The sequence below is a fragment of the Necator americanus genome, chromosome I (assembly GCF_031761385.1).
Source record: "Necator americanus strain Aroian chromosome I, whole genome shotgun sequence".
NCBI classification, from domain to species: Eukaryota; Metazoa; Nematoda; class Chromadorea; order Rhabditida; family Ancylostomatidae; genus Necator; species Necator americanus.
Genome location: NC_087371.1, coordinates 29,315,964 through 29,341,239, shown reverse-complemented (window position 1 = coordinate 29,341,239; position 25,276 = coordinate 29,315,964). Strand labels below are relative to the sequence as shown.

The 25,276-nt window shown below is 42.6% G+C and overlaps 4 protein-coding genes across 7 annotated transcripts; 2 read left to right on the top strand and 2 right to left on the bottom strand.

The window, feature by feature from the left end:
* Positions 1-151: 151 nt before the first annotated feature.
* RB195_007229 (uncharacterized protein) lies at positions 152-8,377 on the top strand (the record flags this gene model as incomplete). 2 transcript variants are annotated; one of them, XM_064180751.1, is made up of 9 exons in its annotated part: positions 152-200; positions 2,009-2,133; positions 3,738-3,989; positions 5,338-5,478; positions 5,535-5,642; positions 5,722-5,807; positions 5,864-5,894; positions 7,868-7,970; positions 8,136-8,377. In XM_064180751.1, 9 exons carry the CDS (start codon positions 152-154, stop codon positions 8,375-8,377), a joined length of 1,137 nt encoding a protein of 378 aa, XP_064037596.1. The 2 variants fall into 2 exon arrangements, with proteins under 2 accessions (XP_064037596.1, XP_064037597.1); XM_064180752.1 differs by lacking the exons at positions 152-200; positions 2,009-2,133; positions 5,338-5,478; ... (3 more) ...; positions 7,868-7,970; positions 8,136-8,377 and adding an exon at positions 4,064-4,282 and having other exon boundaries at positions 3,786-3,989.
* A 2,578-nt stretch (positions 8,378-10,955) lies between these two features.
* Positions 10,956-12,014, bottom strand: RB195_007228 (uncharacterized protein; the record flags this gene model as incomplete). The annotated part of the gene is made up of 1 exon (XM_064180750.1): positions 10,956-12,014. One exon carries the CDS (start codon positions 12,012-12,014, stop codon positions 10,956-10,958), a length of 1,059 nt encoding a protein of 352 aa, XP_064037595.1.
* On the bottom strand, positions 10,956-19,270 carry RB195_007227 (uncharacterized protein; the record flags this gene model as incomplete). 2 transcript variants are annotated; one of them, XM_013439859.2, is made up of 6 exons in its annotated part: positions 10,956-12,028; positions 12,106-12,261; positions 15,662-15,876; positions 15,934-16,136; positions 16,297-16,695; positions 16,756-16,806. In XM_013439859.2, 6 exons carry the CDS (start codon positions 16,804-16,806, stop codon positions 10,956-10,958), a joined length of 2,097 nt encoding a protein of 698 aa, XP_013295313.2. The 2 variants fall into 2 exon arrangements, with proteins under 2 accessions (XP_013295313.2, XP_064037594.1); XM_064180749.1 differs by lacking the exons at positions 10,956-12,028; positions 12,106-12,261; positions 15,662-15,876; positions 15,934-16,136 and adding exons at positions 19,064-19,139; positions 19,200-19,270 and having other exon boundaries at positions 16,282-16,695; positions 16,756-16,839.
* A 1,680-nt stretch (positions 19,271-20,950) lies between these two features.
* On the top strand, positions 20,951-21,393 carry RB195_007226 (uncharacterized protein; the record flags this gene model as incomplete). 2 transcript variants are annotated; one of them, XM_064180748.1, is made up of 3 exons in its annotated part: positions 20,951-20,969; positions 21,083-21,192; positions 21,256-21,393. In XM_064180748.1, 3 exons carry the CDS (start codon positions 20,951-20,953, stop codon positions 21,391-21,393), a joined length of 267 nt encoding a protein of 88 aa, XP_064037592.1. The 2 variants fall into 2 exon arrangements, with proteins under 2 accessions (XP_064037592.1, XP_064037593.1); XM_064180747.1 differs by lacking the exon at positions 20,951-20,969 and having other exon boundaries at positions 21,121-21,192.
* Between the last annotated feature and the right edge of the window lie 3,883 nt (positions 21,394-25,276).

Below are 25,276 nucleotides of genomic sequence, written 5' to 3'. Positions count from 1 at the left end.
GGGGACACTCGGTGTGGATGTGCAGTTCAGCGAAACGTAAAGTTTCGGCGGACATGGAATAGCGATGAATGGATTGATTTTGTGCAAGCTCTTGCAGAAGAGCGAGAAGGTTGTGCAGAGCTGTGTTCAAGGACGGCACTCCTCGGCGAAGATGCTGGTAATCGCGGCAGGCGAAGACATCAACCCGCTGATTAAGTCAAGTAAGTAAGTAAGTCACGATGTCTGGAGTATATGGGGTGATGATAAGAAAATACGCTATCTAATTCGTTCGATTAGTTTTTTTTTTTTGCACGAACTGCACACTCGAAAGTGTCCGAACAAGCAGATGCATTCGAATAACTCCAGGTTAGCGGTGCGACAACACATGCGAGGCTTAACGCTTAAAAAAGTGTAAATCTGAAAATATGACCTACTAGCCTCTGCTCACTCCAGAGTGACGTCTGCGTACATGTTGCGGACCCCCTAAGACCAATGCTTAGGTTTTGGGACCACGACCTTCGTATTTTTACGTCACATTTTAGCAATTTCACGCCGTAACTTATAAAGTTTTGTTCGCTTGTTGCGGATTCCCTAGGCCCATTACTTGTGTTCTCCTCCTCGATCTCAATAGCTTCACTTAAAACTTTAGTCACTTCATCCATTACTTTAGTAACTTTCGCCTAAGGATCACCTAAATATCGCCCAATGCTTATACTGTTGTAGCGGTTATGATGTGTTGACAGAGTATTATTAGGCACAAATTCGTTGAAGTTGTATTTTCGCTCCTTTTACATCTTCTGCGAATAATCGCCTCTATACACATTGTTGGTTGCCTCAACCTTTTATGCTCCCCGTCCCCACAACGCATCTTATGGGGTTGATGCGACACAACAAAGCGTCAATCTGTTTTCATTATTCATGTGATAGGGCTAGCAAACACCAACGAGTAGAAACAAATGCAGGATTTCCGCCTCAAACCACGCAAAAGTTGATTGCACACTTTTCACCACGCGTTCTCCCTTTCGGTTGATAATGGCGGTTTGTATTTGTTGTCGCAGAGCAAAAGAAACGCGTTTAGTTGGTTTCATAATTGTTTTGAAAGAGCTACGAGTTTGGATTCTGTACTGTCGCTCTGTTCCTCTGCGTGTCAGGCGGTTGAAATAAGACAATTCTCCTCCTTTGAGGACTCCTTGAAAAGGATTTCGTTAGGTTTATGACTACGGAACAACCGTTATCATATCAAATGCAGGGAAAAGGACGGGAAACTGGTTTATGAAACAAAAAGAGAAAGCACCGACTACTTCGAACATCATCATCTGTACTTAATATTCGCTTTCATTCCTTTGATGAGTAATCCTTTGTCAATCTCAAGATGTCAAAACATCTATTTTATATCTTTATTACACTGATATTTTCTTCTATGCAACTTTCATTCGACCTTTGTTTTGTTCCTGTGAATTTTAATGAGGGAAAATCCAAATGAAATGTTGTCGATGTTTGAAACGACACCGACCTTCCTTTTCCCTGAATTCCTTCTGCACCTCCTCTGTCATGTTGTTCAAACATCGACAACATTTCATTTGGATTTTCGTTCATTAAAATTCTCAGAAAAAAAACAAAGGTCGAATGACACTTGCATAGAAGAAAATATCAGTGTAATAAAGCAATGAAATAGGAGTCTTGACATTTTGGGAATGACAAGAATTACTCATAGAAAGAAAATTTTAGTGTAATAAAGATATAAAATAGATGTCTTGACACTTTGAGAATGACAAAGGATTACTCGTCAAAGGAATGAGAACGAATATTATGTACAGCCGGTCCTTAATGATGCTTCAAGTAGCATCTGTTGAACACTCATCGTAAGCAGATCTTCAGAGTAAGGTGTTATGCCGTACTTGTCAAGAACTGAGATTATTGCTGTAAACTGACGCTAGATAAAAACTGCACTTCACCATTGTCTGGAGATTTACTCGAGTTAAGTCAAAAGTAATGTTTTCTGTTCTTCATAAACTCCCTAGTTCTTTAGGTCACGTGTTTCTGCCACAGTTGTTGCCACAAAGACTATCAATAGGAGGAATCCCAAACACATTCGAGAAAGAATACTTTCAGTTTAGTCTTGACGAATTTAAAGGCATCACCCACGAATCTGAGGTGGTGCAGATTTCAGGTGGAGTATCCGTATACAGGATGGGAGACTACGTAGAGGGGGGTGATTCCGTCCATTTCTTCCTAATTGCCGTAAGAAACGGAAGATACGGCTTTATTCGTTTTGGCGCACCATTTTGCACAAGACGTTCGATTGGAACGCGCCAGTCTTGTGCGGCGCTGCATCTTCTGGGCCGTTTTTTACGGCAATTTGCAAGAAATGGACGGAATCACCTCCCTCTCCGTAGTCTCCCATCCCGTATACGAATACTCCACCTGAAATCTGCACCACTTCAGATTTGTGGGGTGATGCCTTTAAGTTAGCCCACCACGCACACAGGTCTAGTTTAAAATATAACTGTAACGTGAGGTGATGAATAGGTCTTCGAATGTACCGTAGTGAATCGTTGATTGAAGAGTTCCGGACTTGACTGAAAGATTTCTATTCTGACAAACACACCACTTCAGGTTCCGTAAAGGTAGTTCTTAAAAAAAGGCATGGAAGTCTCAGATTTTGATTAAAAAAAAATTCTAGAAGAAGAAAAATATCAGATAAAATAAATAGTGGAAATGTAGTGTGACAAGCAGCGAGAAGAGCGACAAAAAATGACGGTGTATAAATGGTGGTTTGAAAGGAACCTAATACAGTCCTGTGCTTTGGGCCCGTAAGTAAAAAGGGTAGTGTCTCGACCTAACTTATTACAAAATTTCCGACTACTGAAACTGTTACGCAATAACCATTATGAGGCTCAAAATTTTGCAACAACATCAGCTTTATGCTTTTATGCTGTTTTGTTCTTCTAGAAATTTCCTACGTTCTTCTTTGTTTTCAGCAGTTTCGTTTTACACGCTTTTTTTATGTTTACGTTGTTACCTTTTTGTCCTTTTAACCCCTTCAGAAGGCAGCTCTATAACGTAAATGCAATATAAGCACGGCGCACGACATCGTTGACGTGGTGATTGACGGGCTTGGCTTAGCGATTACGGTAATCGAATATATCCAGCTGTTGCTGCCAGCAGTCTCTTCTGCTGGAACTTATTCAGCTGCACATTATCGGCTGCGAGTAACGACCGGCCTTTTAGAAAGTCCTCATTTTTAATATTGTCAACCTTCACGACCGAAAAGAAAAAAGATGAAAGGAGAAATTTTGTACAAAGAAAACTTTTCCACTTTGTTAGGCCTTGGTTGAGAGATACCACAATGGATAACATCGTCAAAGAAAAATCACGCTTTCACATTTCCAGGAACTCTCTGGCTGAACCTTTTAGCCTACGTATACGATGTTCCATATGCTTTCCACAACAGGCGGTACTACTACTGACCAAATACTATCACTACTACCAAGTGAATAAGTGAAGAAAATATAAACATAATAAAAGCAATAAAACTAAAGGTTAAGTACAAAAGTTAAATATGTGCGTAATAAGGTAAATACAGTAAGTGAAGGGGCCGCGTATACGAGTCTGATTGCTACCTGCACGTGGTGGCCCAGCTTTAACTAAACGCAATCAGGCGTTCGAGTGTATGCATTGGGAGCGTACGAGCTATATAACCTGCACTGTTATATGGCGAAAGCTTCCATACATTGCAAAAAGGTGCTGTCGTTCAGCACACCGTAAAAGCCCATAACCTGAAAGGTCAACTGCCTGAAGGGAGCATGGAATCTTTGGCCACAACCATTCGTTTCCTCACGCTGAACTGCCGAACACTATCGAGTGAACTCCAACAAGCCGCTCTTTCCAGACTTCTGCGATATCTTTGTGTGCCTTTTGCTGCACTGCAGGAAATACGCATGAGAGATCCGCCCGTCATCAGCATCAAAAATTACACCATATACTGCGGCGACGCTGATGAGAACAAAGTAGGTGGCTGCGCGATAGCTGTGAGGAACGATTACAATAACCTGGTGGAGAAATTTGGCTCAACGTCGTCTAGATGCCCTTTTTACGACTGCGGGATCGCAGAGGACGTAAACTCTGGATCGTAAGTGCCCACGCACCTACGGAAACCGCTAAGGACAACAGTAAGGACGCCTTCTATGATGAACTCAATGTGTTGATGTCTAAAATACCAAGCCAGCAGGTGGTCATTGTCGGAATCGACGCAAATGAGAAGATGGGACTCGAACAGCTATCCGATGTGCTAGGAAAATGACATTATGCAGCGGAGCGCACGTCGAACAACGGCGACCGTCCGGTCGACTTGTGCGAACAGACGGGCCTCAATATCGCTTCCACTTTTAAGAGGACGATTTACTTTAACCACTTTCGATGGCGGTGCAAGATGTTGATGTCTTCCACGTGTTATCCGCCGGTATATGACATCAATTTTTGCGTAAAAATCTTCTAGAGGTTCTAGAGGTTCCGCTTCCTGCACGATCGATCGGAGGTTTGAATCCGCCATAGTGCTCACCAAGCCTTTCATCCCTCCGGGGTCGATAAATTGGTACCAGAGTTATCTGGGAGGATAAAAACATCGACTAGACACATCTGTTAGTCACCGTAAGTCAGCGTTTAGGCCAGTTACACGTTCGTAAACCTCAAACGATTCTGAATTGAAGTGAACGTGGGAGTGCATTCTAAGCGGATTGATTAACACCAGACACTTTATCCGTAACGTAATTAATATTTTGCATTGGCTATCATGCTATTCTTAATTCATCCACCGCACCCGCCCGACACTCTTCTCTTGGGCTCCCCCATCCTCTTTACGACCCCCGATGGGGAAGTCCCATCACATGCTTGACCCATCGTGAACTCAAATCAAATCAAGTTTGATATGACATTTCAAAAAGAACATCATCAAGAAAAGTTCTGGAATCCTGTGCGAATCCCCGTTCTTTCCTCATTCAGCTACTATTTTGTGGATTTTGGCTACTGAATCTGGACCGTGAATATTGCTCAAAATCTTATTCCAGTCATATTTTCAAGGTGAGAACATGATGTGCCCAGGGAATAACGTGATAACCGACTCTATAAGGAATATATTCCTAGGACAATTCAATCAGATAAGGCATGTTTGATTGTTGCAGTTTTACCTTAGTAGATGTAAATTAACGATAAATCCAATAGATCACAAGTTGCTCGAGGCGTTTTCTTTACGACTTCAAGCGGATATGCTCGGCAGGCATCAAAAATGATAAAACTTGTGAGTATAAGAATGAGATTTCTGTGCATAGTGTTGAGCAGACATCACTCCTCATATTTTAGTCATATAACTGCACAGCAGAAACCAGTGCCAACAACTGGGCTGTACAGTGCCAGAACAGGGACTCGGGGACAACTATTTATGCTGAAACCAGATACATCTTTCAGGGCACTACTGCTGCAAAAGACACTATCACAAGAACGGTAGACAACATTAGTCACACAGACAGACGCTACCTCTCTTTTACATACTTGTTCAGGCTATTAACTCCTGGAGGGATGAAGTAAATACTGGCAGTCTGCCTCCGGCCGGCACGAAACCGCAGAATATTTACCAAACAAATCTTGGAATAAAAAACTTTGCGAAGGTAAATCAGCAGCATTTTCACACTGAACAGAAAGAAGTAGGATATCTGAAAACTGAGAGAGTTTATGCTGTAAATTGAGATGGTTTGGGACACTGAGACTGGAGTTGGCTGCTCGATAAATAGATGCTCCTCATTTACGAACGTGGTTTGCCACTTTACTCCAAGGTTCGTTAAACTTCAGAAAAAGATTACATTTGACACAGGAAGAGTTTATCTTTCAGAGGAGATGTTGCTGGTACTCCAATCTACAAGGTAGGACCTTACTGCAACCGGTGCGCAAGAATCGGATTGCCGAACTGTTCTGAAGGACTCTGTAGCTCATGAGCGGACTAGAAGAAAAGATGCTCATCTACAATATAATTAACTGTTTGGAACTAGAAACTACTGTATTATGGTATTAGGGCATTGCAGAAGTCATCTAAAAATAAACTGCGTTTCTGAGAAGAGAAGCAAACATGGTATTGCAATGTGCACAGGATTTCAATTAAAGGTAAACTTTTTTAACGCAAGCCAGCTTTCCTTGCACACCGCTCATTCTTCTTCCTTCGTAAGAAATGTGAAACGGCTCACTTTAGAGTCTTCACTGGGCATTTACTCGTATTCCCACAACGGAACAGTAAGGCGGTCTAGTGCATTGCACCACTAGCTAATATATTACTAAAATGTTGACGTTGTACCACGACAGAGAACACCCCCACAAAAAATACACGACACAAAAATATGTTATATCAAAGTTGTTAGTGCTATTCTTATTTATTTTGAGTGACTGAAATTAAGGGGCGGGTGTAGTGTAGCGGTTAGAGGTTCCGCTTTCTGCATGATCTATCGGAGGTTCGGATGCGCCCCAGTGCTCACCAAGCCTTTCATCCCTCCGGGGGTATAAATTGGTACCAGACTTGTCCGGAAGAGAAAAAAAACTCTAACTTGACAGCCCCTGCAAGTGATTGTGTAGGGCAGTTACACGTTCGTGAACCTCAAACGATTTTGAATTGAAGTGAACGTGGGGGCGCATCCCAAGCGGATTGATTAATGCCAGAAACTTTATCCTTTATACTTTTTTGGTGTAGTACGGGTGCAGCGCAGTCGGTGAGAGGTTCTGCCGTCTTCATGATCGATCGGTGGCTCCAATCCGCCCCACTACCAACTAGGCCCTCCACCTCTTCAGGATCGATGGATTGATACCAGACCTGTCTGGGGGATAAAACACTGACTTGATAGCTCCGTAGCACTTTAACAACTTCGATTATATTATATTATGTATAGTTATATTTTAGTTTATATAGTATAGACTTAACGTGCGTTCGAAAACCTCAAACAATTCTGAGTTGAAGTAAACGCGATGGCGTTTGCTGTAAGTTCGCTCTTTCACTAAGTATCGTTATGCTAGAAACGGGAGTAGTCAACTGAACTAGCTGAGCGTGCGCTCCTTCTATCAGGAAACAGATTTAGATTTATTCAAATTTAAACTCAAACTGTAACTTGTAACTCAAACTTTAAACAGGAAGCATTGTTAGCAGTGATTCCCACGAAAAGCATGGAGAAATTCTCTGCGTTGAGATTTAAGTAAAATGAAAAAAATGAAGGAACGATTCATAATCAGTATTTCTGAAATGTCCATGAGATCACAGAAAAAAAGCAGAAGTAATCTTTTAGTTCTAGACGACACTAAAATATGTTTTATCAAAGTTGTTAGTGCTAGTCTTACTTATTTTGAGTAACTGAAATTAAGGGGTAGGTGTAGTGTAGCAGTTAGAGGTTCCGCTTCCTGCGCGATCGGTCGGAGGTTCGAATCCGCCCTAGTTCTCACCAAGCCTTTCATGATATTGTCGCGGGAGGAAATGCATGTGGCCATTGTTGCAGCTCCCTTCGCGCAGCCATAGCAACCTACTAGATCGGTGACCGAGAGCTGACAGATTGTTTCATCTACCAAGATGACGGGATCGATATTGTCTTGAAGGCTCATTATTATTTCTGAAGTCACCATGTGGAGCACGCGTGCCTGTACCTTTGAGGTAGGGTGCTGTCGGAGCGATAGTGAAGGAAATATTGCTAGCAATTGGTTTTTAACGTTATTGAACTATTGACCATTAGGGAAATCCTTATATTTACCATTAGCTTTAGTCTCGGCTGGCATGCATACACAGTCTTCTAAGACTTCGCAGCTCAATGTTTGCGTATTGTCACAATTAAAACATCTGAGCGCAGGTATTGTATTGGTTTTCCAGACAGCAGTGTGTTTGCCGTCTGATATGAATCTGGTATTGAGTAGTGGAATTGGTGGAACCGAAACTGAGCTGAGAGTGAAGGTGAAAGACTTCCACCTAACAGGTACATTCGGCATCAGTTCTGTTGTGAGAGACGTAGCTTTTCGCTGAATTCCGTCAATGTGGGTGATTTCGACTTTAGCAGCTTCGGCCCATCTACTGCAGTGAAAGATCTCAAAAGTTTTGTTATTGATGGGTTGAAGGTAGATTCTATAAAACAAACATCCAGAACTTGGAAAAAAGCAATCGCATCCTGGTCCTCCGCAGGATTCTACACAAGCTGTATTGCCTGGATATTGGTTTCTTTCTGCAAGTTCGGGTATGATGCTTGATGAGTTTATTGACGCGCATTTGTCACCTGTACATGAGCCACTATGGGGACAGCGCTTGCTATCCGCTACTTTGTGGACAGTGTCTCTAGCGAACATGTCTGTCTCTGGTTCGCAATTGAGGAGAAGCGATTTCCATTGAAGACCTCATGTATGGATATGTCATTCCGAGTAATTTTGAGGCAGGCTTCACCCTTGAAGGGGTTTTATTTAAACACCTCTGAGAGCTCAATCTGGCACGGTCCGAACCCATTATTTGTGCAGATGCCGGACCGATGCGTGAAGATATTGATGTGCTGGCACTGCTTTGCTGCCGGTATGATCGCTATCAAGAATATTGCTATGATTTCTGCTAGGAGTCTCTGTCGAATTCTGTCAGGAGTTTGACGTCGTCTGATCCTTCTGCAGTGGTCAAGAACCTGACTGTGGCATACAAAATTTGGGCGGCTATTCTAATCGGTTTACCGACCACTAGTGGAACGTATAGCAGTATGTAGCAGCCTGTGATTAGGAGATACAACAGGGTTGCTGTCTCTAGTATTACTTATCGGCACTTATCGGCCAACATTCCGGGTTGAAGATATTGGTTGAACAAAAGGTGCAGGTTATTGCTAGACAGAATGAAGATGGGGGACACAGAGTTTCGATAGTGTTCAGTTTTTCACCAAACTTCCACTGAACCAAGTATTCATGGAGAATAATATCCGATATTCTCATCTACGCGAGGATTATCGAACTGAACACAGTAATTCTCCGCACAGACTTCATACGGGATTCTATCGGAGGAAATAAGATGGACACCTCCTGGGACGCACTGTATTGAATGTATCGTTTCTTTGATTATTTCGCTTTTACTAGCAAGTATTATAACACTCAGTGATAGCATCAGAGAGACTTGAAGTAATGTGGAAGCTTTCATTATCTTATTGAGGTGGTGCGTGCGATGGGTTCTGTGCCCTCCTTTTCTTCGATCTTCCGTCGTGGACGAGGATCGTAGCGGCGGCTTGGGCTCCTGAGCTGTTCTTAATACTGACGTGTCACGGTCTGATTGGTCTCTTCGTTGAGACGGTTCTGTTGATGCCTGTTCTTCTGATTTGGGCTTCTCCAAAATTGTTTTCGTGCTACTGCCGTTATCATCAACTTCCAAAGGGACGAGTAGATTAACCGGGCGCTTTGTGAGGCGCTGCCATGGTAACCGTACTACTACCTCTCGAATTTTCCCAGATGTCCATGTCAGCGTAAGACGCCTTCATAATCTGGTTGTGTATTGAGATGATGGAGAGAACGCACTATTTGCCCCGTGACGTGGATATTTTGATGGTTCTTTACGAGAAGTTTTCCCGATAATTGAACCTCCGCTCCAGTCAAAGGTATTGAATCCAGTGGATACTACTACTGGAGGAGCATGATCTTATTGATTCGCGTGATATTGAGTTTCGCTGCAGGTACTAGGGGGAAGCGTAACGCGTATGCAAGCACACGTTTCGTCTTAGTCCAACTCCGTACTTGGCCATATTTGATCAAGTCCAGATCATCTTCTGAAGAAGACTTCTTACTAACCGTCAATATCTCATTGGATTGCTCGTAAGCGAAACTGAGGAGTTCATCACCTATGTCCTCTGTCGTCATGATGAAGGATTTATTGCATGTCAGTCTGAGGGTGGTAATTATAAGAATTGAGGGCCTGTCCACCAAAAATGCGTGGTGAACTCATCCTTGGATAGGCCTCTTGTCCCACAATTGGCGGGATTATCATGAGAGGTCACATAACCGAATCGGACCAAAAGGTGCTGTTCTGTTATGTGCTTGTATATTTTCCGTATCCCGGTTAGGCGGTTATGGATGAATTGACTGACCTCTTTTTCTGGTTTGAGTTGGAGCCAGTTCAAAACGATCTCGGAATCAGAGAACACGTGAATTCCATGGATATTGACAACTGATTGAAGTTGAGAAAGTACGGAATTGCGAGGCGCATTGCTAATGTCATTGCATTAGGCTCCAATTTGAGTATTATATATTGTACCTAAACCGATGGAAGTTTCGATTTGGCCATAATGAGATTTGCGCGATTACCTTGGTATAGGTATACGCAAGCGGCTATTGTGTTGGAACTGGCATCGGAAAATGTCACCAAGAGGTTTGTACTTCCTTTTTTTTGCTAAAAACCGAGGTAAGTTTTACTCGAACCCGGAAATAAAGTTAGTAAATTGATGCCACTCCGGTTGTTTATCAGTGGGGTATTACCTCCATTAGACGGGTATTGTTCGAAGTGAATTCCCGTAGGTTCATGTGAATCTCTTGAAACAGTTGTTTTTGTCGATGTATAAGTTCTCCTTTATTTCCTGGCACAAAGGTGCTTCTTTGGTATGGTTGTCGAGATGATAGTACGTTGTCCCTGCTAGCAGGAATGGAGACGACTTGATTCCGAATGTGACCCTGTTGAATCTGAACGTTTAGATATTGTCCAGTGTATGGTCCAGAGACGAGTTATGGTCTCTAAGCCAGAGACATCGAGTTGCATCACGATCTACTTCTCGTAATCGTACTTGCAGAAAAGCCTTCTCTACATGCGATATTATTGTGATTTGTCCGATTCTGAAACGAAGAAGTACACCGTACAGAGACGGAAGTATTACCGGTCATCTATAGAGTACGTCGTTCAATGAGGGGCACCCTTTATAGTGTGCCCACGCATCGAAAACTACCCGACGTATCGCACCTCATAAAACTACCCGTAGCTTGGTTGCCGCTTTGTTCGGAGTAAAGACGGGCTGATGAGGGATGTAGCGGACTTGATTTCCTTGAGTTGGTGCTGTTTCGTCCACTATTTCGATTATATTGTTAACCAGTTGTTCTTGGAACACGTTATTGTATTGATTCAGAATGTTCACATCCTTTCGTAATAAAGCCCATACGTTGACTAGACGTTTCTGGGCGAGTGCTTCATTGTCCGAAAGGTATTGATACCGCTCTTTCCAAGGAAGGGGGACGTAGTATCCGTCTTCTTTCTGTTGGATTGTCTGGTTGAAGAATTTCCAAACTTTTTCGTCTTGTGCAGCACGAACCTCTTTCTCGGTATTGCCGAGTCCTTCAGTCCCAGCTTTATCCATTGTCCAATATTGATCCCATTTCTTCCTTTCTTCCTCGGTTATGTCTGACACTGTAGCTCTTATCGTATTGGCTTGAGTTTCACCAGCATCATCCATGGACCGGGTACTATCCCAGTGACTGATGTCATTTACATAAGGAGAAACTTGAATCAGTTGGCATGTCATTGACTGAGTCGTTTTGGATGTTATTGACTTCGCTTTTCCTGATATTATGGGTCCTAGCTTGGTTGGCAAAAGATAAAATCCTGATGGCAAAGGTATTGCTGATTTGTCGCACCTCATGAATGACCACAACTGGTCACATTGTAGGAGTATGAGAGGTTTGACAATTTTTTTATCTTTTCGTATAGGTAGCGAAATGTCGAGGGAGTTCAGGAAACTCTGATCCTCTACCGACACTTGCAGTGATGAAAAAGACCTAGTCAAAACCTTATAAGTCAACAGATCTAATGAATGCAAAGTTTCTTCGTCATCCCATCCTTCCAATCTGACTAGCGCATACTTTTCTTGCTTCGTTTCTTTCGATCCAAACGTGTGCAGTCTAATTGTCTTATGTTCGAGTACAGGAAGGTGTAACTTTGCTGCAAGTGAACTCTCGATAAATGATGTTTCCGCTCCGGTATCGAGGAGAACATCTACATTGGATATGGCTTTTGTCTCATTATCCATCACAGTGATCTCTCCTGTGAGTAAGTATGGGCGGTCGGAGAGTTGGGTGTTGAACACTGTTTGTGGTTCACCCTTACCCCTTCACCCGTACTGTCTTGGCCCATATTACTGGGTTTGAGCATTGAATCGGATTGAATTGTAGCCACAGCAGCTTTGCTTGGCTTTGCAGATCCCTTTGTTATTGGTTTGCACATTCGCTTGGTCTCAGACCTCTGTTGAGAAGGTGGTGGCTTCGGAGTAGGCTTAGCTTTAAAGCAACAGGATGTATGATGTGCTCCGTTGCAGTTGAAACACGGACGACTTCTACATTCAGTCGTGCTATGTTTCGGAGATGCACATATCAGACATAAGTGGTTTTGTCTCAAGTACAACGAACGTTCTTGAGGAGTTGCGAGCTTCGTACATGAGAAGGATGTATGGCTCCCTTTGCAGTACATACATACTGCAGTTATTGATTGATTATCCCGAGGCTTTCTGGGGATATTATTCGCTTTTTGCTGGGGATTTGGATGCTTACTGGGGAAAATTAGAAACATCTCTTCTGTCGCTAAAATTTCGTCCACGTATTTAAAGAGAGTTTCTATTGTGAATGGGACGCTCGGATTATGTCCGCGCCTTTTGGAAATTACTTTCCGTTTAACAGAGTCCGGAAATTTGGCTAACACCTTTTTGATGAGCCAGTGGCTATTGACTTGTTCCCCTTTTTCGGCCAGTTGGGCGATAATAAATTGATAATGTTCAAGGAGAGAACGCTGGTCCCTCACTGAAGGGTTGCGCAGTGTACACGCATCCAGTTGTTCGATCAAGTTACTGATTAGAATTTCTTTGTCATTGTATTTCGAAACAAGAAATTCTATTGTTTTCGCGTAATTGTCTTTCGTGACTTGAAATTTTTTAATGCTAATTCGCGAGCTTCGCCCTTTAGTGCATTGAGTAAGCAATTGTATTTCACCATCTCGGGTATATCTTGAGAATGAATATTGTTGCTAAAAATCTTCCAAAAATTCTCCCACTCCCATATGTTCCCCCCAAATGTTGGAATGGGTAGTGGTGGTAGCTCTATCTTTTCTGTTTGGAGCTGAGGCGTCCGCGCGTGGTTATCAGCTGTGTCATCAATTGCACTTAGACGACGTGAAGAATTCACAGCTTGAAGGCGCGCTTGTAGTAATATGATGAGGTCGAACGCATATGAAAGTGCTGACTTAGACTTGCCTGAGCCATCGTAATCATGTTGCCCGGACCTTGATGACTCTTCGAGCCGATCGACCAATAAAGTGAAATCATTGAGTGATTTTTCAACTTTCAGAATGGGAGAATTGACTTCTTCTAGCCTACTCACATATTGATGAGTCAATGTGCGAGGCGCATTAGGATCCAATGGAAGTTCTTCAAGCTTTTCATCTTTTATTTTAGAGACGATATGCTCTAATTTATTAGTGAAAGTCGTTAAGAGACGCTTCTGAGTTCTTAGTTGCGCAGACATATTGACTGTTGACCAAAATCTCAATGATAGTGGCTATTGAAGGAGATATTGGAAAGGAATTCGCTGAGGGTAAGATATTGTGAGCGAATTTGCACAGAAGATTCAAAATTCTTTAAGAAGTACAAGTGAGAGTCACGAAGACAAAATTGTTCTACTGAAATGTATTGCAAAGGCAACTTCTTCGAGAAGTGAGACTGCTAGCCACGAAGACAATGGTACTGTATTGAAAGATATTGCAAACCAAATTGGATTCGAAAATCTTCTGATGCACCAGAATGTGGTTAGCTGCAGAATTTGTTTGAGTAACGCTCGCCTTGAAATTCCCTTAGGAATCGCCACGCGGTACAGTTACAGAGAATTTGGTGCTGAAGCAGCTCTTCTTGACTGGCAAGTTTTGAGTATTGCAGGTACTGAACCGTTCCTTGACTCGGTTATTGTTTCCTGACGACCAGATGCCGAGTGTCCTGCGAATATTTGTTCGAAGATCAGCGAATAGAGTGGTACCGACGGGTATTGACGGTATCGACCGAAGGGAAATGGCGGTTGGTGGGAGCCAGCGGTAGAGGGCAGAAGAAGAAGCCGCGAGAGGCCGCCAGAGGAAAGGAGAGAGAGCGAGCCGAAAAGACCTCGAGCTTTGTCGCTGCTGTATTATATATATTACTGTCGAAGCCATATGATGTAAGCATTTTGAAATCTGAGAAGATACGCTGAAGATAATTGAAATGATGGGAAAGAAAACCTCCCTGGCCATATGATATTTAGTAGCGCAGCTACAAAAGGCAACTTATTGTGGATGACAGAACGCGTGCAATTCGCAACGCGTCAGCGATTCTGCGAATGGTATGATTTCCAGCAGTTATTTGAGTTATCTGTCTGAACTTCCGGCTTTCAGAATTCTTGTGGTGCTCGCTTCCTTCGCCTTGAGTAGTCAATGAAAATCCAAAGTGGGGTACAGTGGTATTTTTATCAGAACAGAACTTGCTTCTGTTCCTAACAGCGGTTCTCCTCGCTATTTTTGAAGCGGAAACATTGTTGAACAAAACAACAACAACATAAGCATCCTTCATTATGTGATTACATTAGGTTTAGAGTTCGTAGAGTTCTATATAAACCAGCTGATTCGAGTTATGTGATGACCGTTACAGTAGGACAGATTGTAGTCATTACGCATGATACTTACTTAGGTACTTAGATCTTATACTTAGACCTCACTTAGACCCGTCTTCAGTGGACGTGCGGGCCCCAGAATCTCTTCCACTCGTTTCTTTCCCTAACCATTGTCATTCAAGATGTTCTCAAGTTTTGTGAGTGACGATGACGAGGTCCTTAAGCCGTATCCAGCTGAGCTCTCAGCTAGTCCATCCGTGTAGCGGACACGTCACCCCATCTCGTTGGCGGTCTCCCTCGGGGGCGTTTAGCTTTCACCCTTGGGATCCACTTTAGCGTTCTTTTAGTCCATCTATCGTCGATCCTTCTCATGATGTGATCGGCCCATCTATGTTTTGCTTTCGATACATATTCCGCTAGATAGCGAAGACGGGACATTCCTCTTAAGTCGGAGCTGCGAAAACCGGCTAGGTGTTGTGTGCGCCGGCTAAACTTCAGAAGGCATCTCTCAAGGGCTCTGTGGGTAGTAAGTAGCATCCTAGACAGCGGTGTTTAAATCGTCTTCGCTGCGTAAGAGAGCGCTGGAAGAACTGTCGAGTCGAACAGATGGGCACGAAGATCTTGGGCCGTCAGTTTGTCCGTAGCTTCCTTGACGGCTGCGAGTGCTGCCCATGCTGCTCTCATTCTTCTATTCAGTTCTTCCTTCTTCTTTCAAGTCGTTTTCCATGTTCATAGGTATACGTATGACGAAGTCATACGTATTGGGAGCCTTCAAGTTGTACTTCTCCGTCCTCGCAGTAAGCGTTCTTCATGAACTGTGTCTTTTTTCTGTTTACTCGCAGTCTTATTCTCTTCCCTGCTTCGTTCAATTCGTTGAGCATCGTTTCTGCTTCATTGGTACTGCTCGAAAAGAGAACAATGTCGTCCGCGAAACGAAGGAGAAAAATCTTCCATCAACACGTATGACCCTTTCTTCCCAGGAAAGTGATTTCATTATCCTGTGCAATACAGCCGTGAATAGCTTCGGCTTATAGCTTATAGTATCGCCTTGTCGTACCCCTCTTTCCAGTGGGTATTGTGAGAAGGCGGTGGAAAAGCTGTATCCTAGTCGTGCATCGATCGAGTTCGAGTAGAATCTCTCTGTAATGATTTCCACTGCGAGTCCCGTCTTCGCTCAGCAAGGCTGCTAGCGAAATATTATATTCGATGAGATCCCTGTGGCATTTATTTAGGCTCGCTCTTCTTTGTGCTGCTTCCAGAATCTTCTTCTGCCTGTGTTTCAAAAGATCCTCCTGCAACGCTTTTCTGCAGCTAGTGTTTGCTACTAACCACTCAATGTGCGATGTGATCGGATCAAGCCTCAAAGCCCTTCTTCTTTCCAACGATTCCTTGGTGGTCTTCGAAATTCGATCCAAGTTTGTCGTGCGCGGCTTCGAGGCACATTTAGCACAGGCTCGTAACCCTTTGAGCAGCATCTCGTAGTCCACATTTGGATCCTCTTCGATGTGCCAGCCATCTTGGGACAAGGAGTCCTAGAGTGCGAAATCGTCGTAGACGACTTCTTTTCTCCTTCGTTGCTAATGGCAGATGTTCTTTTAAATCGTGTGGCTAAGTCGTATTTTCGCACGAAGGAGACGGTGATCAGAACCAGTGTAAAAAGATGATACTACTGAGACGTCAAGTAGACACAACTCCGGTTGGTATGTAGTCGATCTCAGCACTAGTCGCACCGTTGGGCGATTCCCATATCCACCGACGATGATCTTTTTTCATGAAAAGAGAGTTCCCATGAAAGAGGCGAGCGGCGGACAGCAGCCCGGCGAGACGATTGCCATTTTCATTCCGGTCCCCTAGTGTAAATCTTCCAATCCTGTATTCCTCTTCTGTGGCCTTTTCTAGTTTTGCGTTGAAGTCTCCGACAACGAATTTGTAGAAGGACTTCTCGTTGCGGACTACTTCCTCCAGCTCCTCGTAAAACGCGTCCAATTCGGAATCATCAGCTGCTGATGTTGGTGAATAGCAGTTGATGATACTGATGGATTTTCGGCGCAGAGGGCGGAGGCGGAGAATGGCCAGACGAGGTGACAGGATCTAATGAGAATCGACAACAGGGACGACAGATGGGTGCACAACAAAACCAAAACCGCCTACATTTCGCGACTGATCCTGCTCTCCACGAATGACGAGTGTAGCGTCATTCATCTGTCGTACGTCGCTTCTTCTGCACTTTGCCTCCTGCAGAGCTTAAGCTTTTGCGATAAGGTGAAGGAGACCAAGCACAGTAACATGCTAACACTCGTACCCTCACCAAATCTGCTTTTGGTACTCGTCAAATTTTAGGTGGAAACACTTACCATCACGGATCACCCCACGAATCTGAGGTGGTGCGGATTTCAGTAAAGAACTGTCCGGAAGATGCGGCGCGCGCACAAGGCTGGCACGCCCCCATCGAATTCGTTATAGAAAATAGTGCCCTGGATCGTTCGAAGCGTATCTTGCTGCCCGTTTTTTTTACGGCAATCAGGAAGGAATGGACGGAATCACTTCTCTCAATAATTTAGGATCCCATATACGAACACTCCACCTGAAACCCGTATCATCTCAGATTCATGTGGTGATGCCTTTATGTTATTCAATCATTAACAACTCCAAACAACAATTCCTTCACATTAACACAAGTGGGTTGGAGTGGTTTTTTTTGCCGTCGTTTCTAGGAAGAAAGTAATTTATTCTTTTAGAAGAAATGCAGTACATAAGAACATGGTGGAAACGTATTTCCACCAACGGATTGAACGCCAGAATACTGTACACTTTGCCTCTAAATACAAAGCCCAGTCGTTGTTCCGAATTCACACTGTTTGTTTCGTGGAGAGTTATTCTAGTTCAGTCTATTTTATCGCGCTGTAGAACTTATAATTTGAACTTGCACTGTTTCGGTAAAAAGAGTAAAAAAAGAAGAACAATCACCCAAATAAGAAGCTAGTGAATGACTTGACTGTTTGGTGAATAACACAAAATTCTTCGAAACGATAGATAAAAAAAAACGTCCTGTCACAACAGTTCTCGATTTTGATTAAGCTATCTGAAACTTTTAAATATGCGCAGAAAAATCGAATGAATGGGATTACTATGCGCACCGTATCACAATTATAGCGTCAGTGGTTACCTGTGTACTTAACGAGCTCTTAACCTAGTTATCATGACAGCTGTCCCCTGTATTTGCAGAAATGGTAATGCCGTAGCAGAATTCCGGGAAGAAGATTGGCAGAATATTTTATTGATATCGAAAGAAAAAAGGAAATAAAGAACGGAAAAAAGGATAAGAAGGTGACAGTCAAGAGATATCCTGGAAACACTGGAATCTGCAGTTTATAATCCTTGAACCAGCGAGCTTACAAGGATTTTTCCTTTCATCGAAAGAAGAACTCATTTCAAAAACAGTGTAAAAAAGGTGAATTGGTTGTGCAGTCACAGTGAAGCTCTTACCGACTGCGTTACACCCACACCACACCAAAAACAAATCGAAAATTAGGTAAAGTGGCACAGGTGTTCCCTGTTGTGGTACAACAGAGAACATTTTAGCAGTATGTTAGCTAGTAGTGCTATGCACTAGATCACCTTACTGTTCCGTTGTGGGAATACGAGTAAATGCCCGCAGTGAAAACTTTAAAATGAGCGACTTCACATTTCTTATGAGGGAAGAAGAATGAGCGATGTGCAATGAAAGTTGGATTGCCTTGGAAAAGTTCACATTCAGCTGAAATCCTGTGCACATTGCACTTCACTGTTTGCTTTTCTTCTCAGAAACGTGGTTATTTATGTAGATGAGTTGTGGAACATCCTAATACTGCTATATACTAGTCTGATTGCAAATAGTTCATTTATACTGTGCACTGTAGACCAGTGAGAGGAATCTCAACACCGTTTCTTCTAGTCCGCTCACGCGGTGCAGAGTCCTTCAGAACAGATCGGCAATCCTATTCTTGCGCAACGGTTGCAGGTAGGCCCTACCTTGTAGACTGGGTAACAAATAACACCTCCTCTGAAAGGTATCTTCTAATTATATTAGTTAATTAAATAAATAAATCTAATCTTTGTCAGAAGTTTAACGAACCTTGGAGTAAGGTGGCAAACCACGTTCATGAATGAATAGCAATTTGCCATCGAGCAGCCAACTTCCCTCTCAATATCTCAAACCATTTTAATTTACAGCATGAAGTTCTTCATTTTGAAGTTTCCAATTTCATTCTGTTCTGTATAAAACGCATACGCAAAAGTAATTCCCCTATAGATGTATCTGGTTTCAGCATAATCAGGTGTCCCCGACTCCCTGTTTTCGCACTCTTCAGCCCAGCTGATAGCACTGGTTTCTGCCTCACAATTATATGTCTAAAATATGAGGAAACGAGGAATGATGTCTGCTCAACACAATGCTCAGAAATCTCATTCTTATACTCACAAGTTTTATCATTTTCGATGCCTTTCGAGCTTTTCTGTTTGAAGTTGTAACAAAACGGCCTTGGGAAACTTGTGATCTATTGGATTAATTGCTCAATTATAGCTAGCAAGATAAGAACGACAGCGACGAAACGTACCTTATCTGGTTGATTTCTTCTAGGAATAGCTTCCTTATAGAATCGGTCAATACCTGATTCTCCGGGCACATCGTGTTCTGATCTTGAAAATAAGATTGGAATAAGCAATATTCACGGCCCAGATTCAGTTGTTGAAATCCACAAAATGGTAGTTATGGAAACAACTGATATTGGCAGAGTCCTCGCCGATTTTCCCAGTTAAGGTTGTTTTTGAAATGTTGTATTGAACAATTTGACTTGAATTTACGATGGACAGTGGACTTGGTTACATTATGCATCAGGCTAGTCAGGCTGCATCAGGCTAGTCTGTTCACCTTGCACTTGTGCGTATAAAAACTTGGCGACATGTAAGCCGTAAGTAAGTGTGGCCGAACTTAGTCAATGACGGACTTCTAAACACCCGTTCGAGTGACGAGATCCACTGTACGCGCTTTCATTTCATCACACACTCGGGTGTAAAGGGATGCGTCGTCGGGCAAAGTGACCACTATGATGCTCACTGGCATTCTTATTTCTGCATTTCTATGGGGTGTTTTACTTCTCAGAAGCATTTCTTCTCGACTTTCTCTGAATCTTGGCACACTGACGACAAGTATTCGATTGACAATGTCAAGCAATAGCCAATATTGTTAACAGCTTTTATTATGTCTACGTTTCAGCGTTGTAGCCTTCGTTAGAGCCTAAAAAGTAAGAGCGTTTGCAACATATTCTTTCAAATACCTCATCTAGAGCAAGTCATCATCTCCTAAGATATTACACCCGGGAACAGGAGCCGAAAGAACCCAAAACGTTGAGCTTGCCTCAGTAGTCGCGTTTCCTTCGCATGATGAAAACGCTCCTCTAATAGCAACTGGGATACGACCCGCATATGATCCCGTAGATCAAAAACCGCAAACGTCTTGGTAAAGGACCAGCGCATTGGTCACGGCTATGCACTCTTCCTTTCTATTCATTTTTGGAAATTTTGTACTTATCCAAAATGCCCCTGAAGATCTGCGAGCCACAATTTTGGGTTCCTACGGTAGGATCGTGGCGGCATTGCAGAAAGGAACATTTTTATGTCATTGCCTACGCTAAGCTCCGAGAGAGGCTGGTGTTTTCGGTTGTTTTAACCCATTTAGATATTATCCGATGCGAACACAAAGTAGTCGTTCCGTTTCGCCAATTTATTGGTCCCCAAATGTTTTGCACGAAATTAGATGGACTACATCAGAGACTATGTAGTCGCCTTCCTTGCCGAATGGGCATATTACACAGTCTAGAGTAAAACAGAGGCGTTCGTACATTCAATTTCGAATTAATTGCTTCCTGAGATTCCATGGAGGCATTTCCACAATTTTCACTCGGTTCTCGAGACCGCACTTTCTAGATTAGTCCGTATCGCTTCACTGAAGTCGTCGATTATGAAAAACAGATAAAAATTAGTCTTATTCGAGTCATGACCACTGACGTTGACCACAATGATTCTCTTCTGGATATTAGATGTAACCCTTAGGGCTGTCGTAGGCATGCTTTCAACGATAGATTTCTTACTTTCTCATAGGTGAACGAAAAGACAATGTACTAAAATGTTTTTATGGGTAGGTTTTCGGAGAGTTTTATTTTTTCCAAGTCTGAGATGGTGAGGAAATCCGCGGAAAAGGCTACAGAGGGGGTTGTTGCGGCCAGCCCAGCATACTTCCGCTCACATCTTCCTATTCATCGTAGGAAACGGCGTTTTCAATGTCGCTTCTTACGACTATTAGGGAAAGATGAATGAAATCATACTGGGTACTGAAATCTACAATTCCATCTCTAGCTTTTTCCGCAGATTCCCTTTGTCACTCCAGATTCCCAGTATGCTACCTTTAAATTGGCGTGTTATCAATGCTTTCAATTTATAGACCACATTGCTGTTGGTCACAACGTTCACTTGACGAGAATGGAGGATACCACACAGTTGCTGGTTAAAGATCTTGCACATGGTTATCCTTTGGCTGTTGACTACAACAAGGTAGATTCTTCCAAGTCAAGTTGATTGGAAATCTGTTGAAACTAAAAAACTCACCTATTTCAGATTCCAATAGACTATCCAAGCCCTCCTCCATCACCTCCACAAACCAACGGTTTCCATCTGATCTCGGAAGACTTTGTTAGGCCAATAGTTCACGTAATGCTGGTCACACACACCTCGGTCACTTTAGAAGAACAGTAGAGTTACACTACGTGTCCTTGTGTATTAAAAGAACCTTGGTACGGTTCAAACTAAATCTTGAACGGAACATCCCATCTTGAAGATTCTCGTTCGAGACGTAAAAAAGGAAAAGAAGAAATAAGATAAAATAAAATGCGAAGAAATAGCATAAGTTCTGCCACTTCTTTTCTTTCAAAGAGATTTTAGGGTATCTCTAGTGCCACACAGCTGAAGCAGCGTCAAAGGGCAGGTTTCACAAAACTGACAATGTTTTGGTCTGTGCGGGCAAGTATAGAGATCGGGGTGTAGATTACGAGTAGAAACGTGGTCCAGCTCATTTCCTCCTAGTAGTTCTAGAATAGGGCGTGGGTAACGGCTTTTTCCCTTCGACCTACGTAAAACCAAATAACACTTGTGCACGCGTTGCATCGAGCGGTCGAAAATCGGTAAAGTTTTCTAGGCGGGCTATCCACATAAAACCAATGAATGAGCTGAAGAGGGAACCAGAGAATGTACAAGGATAGCGCATCTGCATGTACATGAATAATTAACGAAGAAAGGAGTTGGAAAAAAAAAAATGTTGAGAGTAACGTACGAGAGAGCAGGCGCATGAAGGCCTACATAAAGTGGTTCAACGCACATAATTGTTACGGACATGAAACAGTACACCACTAACGCACCGTGATATCCCCCTCAGTGCTTTGTTGGGCAGTAATTTGACGCGCTGGAACCCATCTCTTCCTATCTTGTCTCCTTCTGATACTAGTACACCTATCCGACGCCGTCTGACCCGTCCCACTGTTTTCCGTTGCAAAATACAATACAAAATCCGTTGCACACAAACACAATTGGTGTGCCGGAGCCAGCAAGGGATGAAATGGGTTTAGATCGGTCCCATTCCATCGAGTTGCTGCCCTTCTTCAAAAGGCGCTGAAGTTGACTCCTCGGTGCAGCATTGGTGCGACTGCGCAAGAAACTGGAATCAGCGGCGTTATCACCACAGCGTCAGTAATTCCATGCGAATTTGTCAAGAAGTAAATGCAACGTTGTAAACCGTTTCATGCCTGCGAAAACTGCATGGTTAGCGCTTCCCAGTGAATATTTCGGCGTGTCTACCCGTTATACGCTAATCTTATCATGTTTGCCAGATTCTATCTTCAGAAATAGGATGACCATATGCAAGCAGCTGCTCCAGTAGCAGAAAGTAGTTCATGTGATCTGATTAGTGTGAGAGTGATGGTCAGTGGTTGTCATTTCATGATAGCACATCACTTTATATTGACTGCTGATAAAAAAAATGAGAAAAACGAGTGTTTTGCTTAATATTGTGGCGTCGAGAGAATATATGTGCAAAACAAGTGCGAATGTACTAAATATGCTGACATTTTCACCAAAAAAAAAAACGAATTCTTTCATCGATGTTTTTATTTTGAAAAAGAGGGAAAAAACGCAATTGACCTACTACCATATGTACGCATAATTTCTTTGCGTGTGTATCCAAGTGTACGCTGATGATATTGAGATTTACGGTAGCTGTAGTGATGAGAATTACAACGAGATACGTTCTGTAATCCAGAACTCACCAGCTAGAGTGTTTGACTTGGCTTTCAGATGGGACCTGCCCATAATTACGACATGACTCTGAGTATGCACGTAAGTAAAGGGGATGTGGCTGAGTATGTATAAGATATTTAGGAATTTTTGTCGATGATAATCTCAATTTCTCATAACATACTAGTCATATTGAACAAAAAGCATACTCTTCACTTTTTCAGCCATTCCGGCTTGCCCACACCACTAACCCCACTATTCTCACTCATTTATACAAATCGTTCCTGCTACTTGAATATCTTGAATATGGTTCCCATTTTTGGACCCCTTCAAAGAAGAGGCACATAAGGATGGTGCAGGACACTATTACCCGTTTATTATTCAAAGGAATGTCAGCAAAAAATAGTAGTCATTAACTACAATGATCGTGTCAAAAATTAGGTATCAGTAACTTGAGGAAGAGACGTATACACGCCGGCTTGGTTTTCTGTTTTCGAGTCCTAAGAAACGGAACCAAGTTAATGCACAGCAATTTTTGGACCCTCAGAACCATTAGTGGAAGAACGGATGGTCTCAACTTACATTATGCAAAAAATTGACGTAGAAACTTTGCCCTAATGTTTAATGATTTCTTCTATAAAGTTGCAAGACGGTTAGAGCTCTTGTCTCATGATGTTTTTAGAGCCTGAGAGAGTGAAAAATTCAAGATGATTTTGAGGAAAATTTACTTAAGTGGGTGTTTGAATATTGAGGTCTAACCGCGTTCTCTGATTCTATTGCGCATCAGATGATTCCTTACTTTCTGGAGTAGGAGGACGACATGATTGACGTGTTTTCTGTTACGAAAGTGACTGCGCCAGCCCCCATTAACAATAAGTTTGCCGATTTTTCATACGTGTTCTGACTCAGATATGTTGTATTCGTTTTTTCTTTTGGTGCACCATTCATGCATGTGAATAAACAAACAAATGAATAAATAAAGAGTGTTTGAGCAGCATTAGAGAAAACGACTTTGATTCGGTGGCAGAACTTTATAGAAAGTCCTTCGGCTTTGATTTTTTATTCATCACTAAGGCTAGCGAAGCGGGGATCACAGGGTATCCGAAGTCCAGGATTAGACGGACGCTAAGTAGGATGCCATATAATATTATGGTATCCCTACAGAAATTGCAGTCAGCGAGATTATTTGTGCACCAACAGTTCGCAACAGTTCCGAGCAGTTTTGACAAAAGTAAAAGACGTTGAAAACCGTCTTATGGCTGTGACTATTACATTCATAGGGTTCTACGTTAATCTACGCCTCCTTATGACTACTACTCTGTTTCTTACCTTTATTACCTTTACGTAACCTGGCGTAAGACTTTTACCTTTATCAGCATGATAATAATGCTCATGCCATTTGACGTTAGCACATCATTGTATTTATATTGTCTGTGAGGGAAAAAGAGGAGAAATAGCTTTCTTTTCTAAGACTTTGAATGTCTTTAATTTGCAGCGATGTCGTAGGAATATGGATTTGAAATCAAATTTGAATATTCTCTGAACGTAGTACTGATACTTCCACCAAGAATACTGCGAAATCATTTAACAATACCGACATTTCAAAAAAAGTAGAAAACGAACCGTTGTTGGCAACAAAAACGGATTTATTTCCAATGCAAAAATTTGAGAGTGCTACTACTTTTAAACGCATCACCCCGCGAATCTGAGGTGGTGCAGATTTCAGGTGGAGTATTCTTATAAGGGATAGTAGATTATGAAGAGGAGGGTGATTCCGTCCATTTCTTTCTAATTGCCATAAAAACGGCCCAGAAGATTCGGCGCCGCACAAGGCTGGCGCACTTCAGTCGAACTCCCTGTAGAAAATAGTGCGCCAGAACGCCTGAAGCCGTATCTTCCGGGCCGTTTTTTGCGGCAATTAGGAAGAAATGGACAGAATCACCCTCCTCTTTATACTATCCTTTATAAGAATACTCCACCTGAAATCCGTACCACCTCAGTTTCGTGGAGTGATGCCTTTAACTTTCATTAATGGACGAAGCGGACACTAAACGAAACCTCAAAGTCGGGCATCAGAAGGACTCTCACAGTAATGGTGTGATAAGAATTCATATTTTGTATATCTCATCTCATCTTTCAAATAAAATCGTGTAATTCTTGAATTTAACGATGTAGGGAGACAAGGAACTTGTATAGCAAGTATGGTTAAGTTAGCATGAGGGTAGACAAGTTACAAAATGACGAAAAGTTCTAATTTCTCGCACTTTGGCATGCTTTGCCGCAATAAAACTTGACCACAAGTCATGGTTAGTGGTTGAGTGTTGAAAGTTGTCTCCGATGGTCTGAAAACTGC